This window comes from Arachis duranensis, chromosome 4 (genome assembly GCF_000817695.3).
Source record: "Arachis duranensis cultivar V14167 chromosome 4, aradu.V14167.gnm2.J7QH, whole genome shotgun sequence".
In the NCBI taxonomy this organism is placed as follows: domain Eukaryota; kingdom Viridiplantae; phylum Streptophyta; class Magnoliopsida; order Fabales; family Fabaceae; genus Arachis; species Arachis duranensis.
In genome coordinates this window covers 11,448,525-11,452,740 of record NC_029775.3, presented here as the reverse complement: position 1 = coordinate 11,452,740, position 4,216 = coordinate 11,448,525, and the positions used below count along the sequence as shown (strand labels likewise).

The 4,216-nt window shown below is 32.9% G+C and overlaps 1 protein-coding gene across 1 annotated transcript; it reads right to left on the bottom strand.

The window, feature by feature from the left end:
• Positions 1 to 276: 276 nt before the first annotated feature.
• Positions 277 to 2,382, bottom strand: LOC107483357 (transcription factor MYB108). Its single transcript, XM_016103980.3, has 3 exons — positions 2,071 to 2,382; positions 1,464 to 1,593; positions 277 to 1,260 (listed from the first exon to the last, which is right to left on the bottom strand). The coding sequence occupies exons 1-3, from the start codon at positions 2,228 to 2,230 to the stop codon at positions 555 to 557; spliced, it is 996 nt and encodes a 331-aa protein (XP_015959466.1). The 5' UTR covers positions 2,231 to 2,382; the 3' UTR covers positions 277 to 554.
• Between the last annotated feature and the right edge of the window lie 1,834 nt (positions 2,383 to 4,216).

Here is a 4,216-nt window from a genome sequence, read left to right as displayed (position 1 = left end):
TACACTTTTTCCGGGTTATGGTTCTGGTTCAGGTCCCGTGGACAAGATTTCAAAAGTGGGAGTATTAATTAATTAATATAATAGGGACTTGGCTAATGAAAAAGGAGATAGAATGTTTCTGTGAGATCAATTATGAACACGTCTACAAATTATTATTTAATTGTACGATACCATGCATCTATATTGCACTCATTATTATTACTCTGGTGACTAGTCACTAGTTTTGGAATTAAGATGAGAAGCATAATAAATAAAAATTTAAACAAAGTTTGATAATTTGAAAGAATGAAATCTTATATTTATAAAGAAACCTTAAATTACATCTATTTCCCACCCACCCCCTCTAAAAAAAAAGGAAAATTAAATAACCAAAAACTACAAACTGAGAAATAATAATTCACATTTTAAATCGGTTCCTATGTGTGTTATCCTACATATAAAAATTTATTTCTATTTAATAATAATTTTGTCGTCATGTTCTCTGATTTTCCTTCACTTTTTTAATTAGTAAATAATTTCACACACTATAACCGTTTCTCCCTCATCACAATAATTCACATGTTGTCACCACCACATCCTAGATTTTGTAGAAGCAACATGTTTTCATCATTCCAGAAATTGCTGAATGTAGAGGGATTATTAATCCAAGGGGTGTTTGGTAATTCCATGGCTTGGAAATCCATCTCTTGATGAGGGAACAATGACATGGAGGATGGACTAGTGATGCAATCCATGAAGCTAACTTGGTTGTTGTTATTTCCTTGTTGATGGTAATAATCCGAACTAGGTTCATTGTTGTTGTTGTTGTTACCAACATGAACATTATTATTATTATTGTTGCAATAATCTTGTGTGACAAACGAATCTGATGATGTTCCTGTGCTACTATTCTCTGGAGTAGCATAACCAAAGTTGTTGTTGCTCATATTCATAATGTTTCCACTATGAACCTCCAAGTTGTTAAGGTTGTCGAAGTTGTATGCTGTAGTAGTATTATTGTTGTTGATAATAGTGACTGATTTAGTAGCTGATAAAGTCGGAGAATCGGACGTGGCGGTTGCAGCAGTTGTAACCGTTGCTGCGGCCGCCTGTATCCGTTCCACTAGTCTTGGCATCCAAAGGAAGCGCATGGTGTCTTTGAATTGCTTGCTATTTACATCACATTTGAGTTGTTTCGCATGCTTTTGAACACGAGTTCTCCAATAGTTCTTGATCTCGTTGTCAGTTCTTCCAGGTAGGTATTGAGCAATTTTGGACCATCTAATAAATGAATTAATTAAAATTAACAACTTAGATCACATAATTTAAGAAAATGATTAAAAATAATGTGAATTTATTCTTCAAGGATGGAACTCTTATTCGAATATCATGTTATGAAATCATTCATCCCAAAAACTTAAACTGAAGGAAGAAAATAACATTTATCTCTAATACTGAATAATTTAATTATTATTAATTATTACCTGTTTCCCCAACTAGCATGGAGCTCAAGAATAAGAAGCTGTTCTTCAAGAGTGATGTTACCACGTCTAACATCTGGGCGCAAATAATTCAACCATCTCAATCTGCAGCTCTTCCCGGTTCGTTTCAGTCCTATAAATAATAACAATAACAATGAAAAAAAATTATAAAATTGCTTAATTTGGTAAAGTTATTGAGAAAGCTGAGCCAAATTCTATTTAATAAAGGGGAAAAAAATAATGAGCATTTTTATCCATTATTGTTGCGGCACTTTTGTTTTTGTGAAACACACATAATGATTTTGAGTTGTGTATTCTGTTCAAGTGTTCATATTTCTTTTTCTTTCTTTATTATCACAATAATTGGAGATGCCTGCCTCCAAGCAATTACCTATAATTATTATAACTATATTATATATTTCATTTCATGCCCCACCACACACAAGAAATATATTAGTTTTTATATATTATGCCATTAATTAACTTAAAGTCCATGAACATATAATTTCTCATTCATCCCGTTCTTATATATTTATAAGAAAAACGTATAATAATAATAATAATAATAATAATTTTTTTTTTTTCAAAAAAAGAAAAAAAAAGGACATACCGGCAGAGCGGGCAAGAGAATTCCAGCGACCTTCGCCGTGATTGGCAATGTAATTGATGAGGGTAAGGTCTTCGTCGACAGTCCATGGACCTCTTCGGAGTTCCATGTCATCGTCGTTATTGTCATTGTTGTTGTTGTTTAGCCTTCGTTTCATATCCATGGTGGATGTTGTGTTAATTACTTAATTAATTAACACCCACTTTGGATAAAGAGGTATGTAATACAAGGTTTTGTATGTTTTGGTTTTCAGTTGAAAAGAGGTGAAGAAGAGAATGAGAGAAAGAAAGAAGTGAAAGAGAAAAGAGTAAGAGAGTTTTGGCTTGTTACGAAGGAGGAGGTAGAGAAGGGTAGGGGCCTTTTATAGATATTTAATTAAGGTAGCAAGCTCAAGGATGCGGTTGTCAAATTAATATTTAAAACAAAAATTAAATTATGGTGGAAATCAGAAAGCGATTGGAGTTGGGATCCAAGTTAGAGAGGAAGAGGGAGTAGTAAAAAATTAATGATTCAATTAATTAATTAATTAAGAGAAATGAGAAATTTGGAAGAGTATTAGTGCAAATACAGTATTATAATACTATTATATATACTAAGGAGGAGAAGCCACGACACGAAGTTTGACGACAGATTGACTTTGTTGGCTTTGTTGTGCGCGCGCGTGCCCTATGTATGATGCCATTTGTGGTTACTCTCAACCCACCATTTTGAAAAGAGGAGAATAAAAATAAGTTCATGACTTGTTAATTCAAAGATAAATAAATTTTTAATTAATTAAAAATATAAAAATATTTTTATTTTTTAAAATTTGAAATATTTAGGTCTTTTCATTTAAAATATATATGACAACACAAATATCTTTTAAATATATTGCGTTCCAAAATATAACACTACAAAAAAATTTTAGAATAGCAACCGATTTTAGATACTAATAAAATCAGTTACTATGAACAACAATTAAAATTTTTTAGAACAAAAAAATGATTGTTAAATCAGTCGCTAAATTTCAATTAGTGACCGAATTAGCAACTGAAACCAAAAAAAGGCATTTTGGAGTTTGTTAGTGGCTAAATCGGTCGCTATTTGTAATTTAGCGACTGATTTTGTGACCAATATAAAAACAAGCTTAATAATGTATGGGGGTCGCTGACTCGGTCGCTAAAAGTTGGTCATTAAATCGGTTGTTAAGTGTTAATAGAGCGACCAATATAAAAACAAGATTAATAATGGTTGGTTGCTAATTTGGTCACTAAGAAGTTGGTCGCTAAATCGTTTGCTAAGTGTTAAGATAGCGATCAATTTAGCGACCAACTATATAATGTTGGTTTTAAAGCAGTCGGTCACTAAATTGGTTGCTATTTTATAATTAAGCGACCGAATTAGCTAGCAACTAACAAAAAAATAGGCTGAGAAAATAGTTGGTCGCTAAATGAGTTGCTAAGGGTTAATATAGCGACCAATTTTAGCGATCAACTATAAAATCTTGGCATTACAGCAGTTGGTCGCTAAATCAGCCGCTATTGTAATTTTTAGCAACTGAATTTGCGACCAACTAAATAATAACTTATAAATTAATTAGTTGCTAAATCGGTCACTGTTTTAAATACATTGAATAGGAATAAATTAGATTTCAAAATAAATAAATAAAAGACATAACTTTTCTAGTTTTCAACCCTAATTTACCTTGAACTCTCTCCTCACACATAGTGTCCTTCTCGCCACCTCCCTCACTCTCCGACGAAGTGGAGAGAGAAGTCACTTTCTGTCGAGTCCTAGTTAACGCTGTTCTCATCGGGTGCATTCTCGTCGGTGCCATCATTCCTCCTCGAGTCTTTATTGTCGTCTGCCCTTTGCCGCGTTCTTCCTTTTCTCATTTTGCCATTGTCGCAGATCGTCGCATTCCCATCCAAATCTGTCGTTGCTTGCATCGCGTCGTTCTTTTCTCAGTGCCGACTCCTATAGTAACTTGTTCTTCGATATAACAACAACAACAATCTTCCGGTTAAGCTGATTTTCTTCTTCAGTCAAAATACTTTTTCTTCGTATCTCTAATTTTTATTTCTCACTATAAATTCAGAGAATTTCTCAGTATTTTGATTTGGTTTCATCTATCAGGATATTAATTAAGCCTCTCTAATATGTTGTTGCT

What these genes read in the sequence shown, in the direction of transcription:
- LOC107483357 (XM_016103980.3), bottom strand. Translation starts at nt 2,230, where the DNA reads ATGGATATGAAACGAAGGCTAAACAACAACAACAATGACAATAACGAC. An exon ending in TTCTCTTGCCCGCTCTGCCG is followed by an intron (nt 1,594 to 2,070) that starts GTATGTCCTTTT and finishes TATTATTTATAG; the next exon opens with GACTGAAACGAACCGGGAAG. An exon ending in CATGCTAGTTGGGGAAACAG is followed by an intron (nt 1,261 to 1,463) that starts GTAATAATTAAT and finishes TTCATTTATTAG; the next exon opens with ATGGTCCAAAATTGCTCAAT.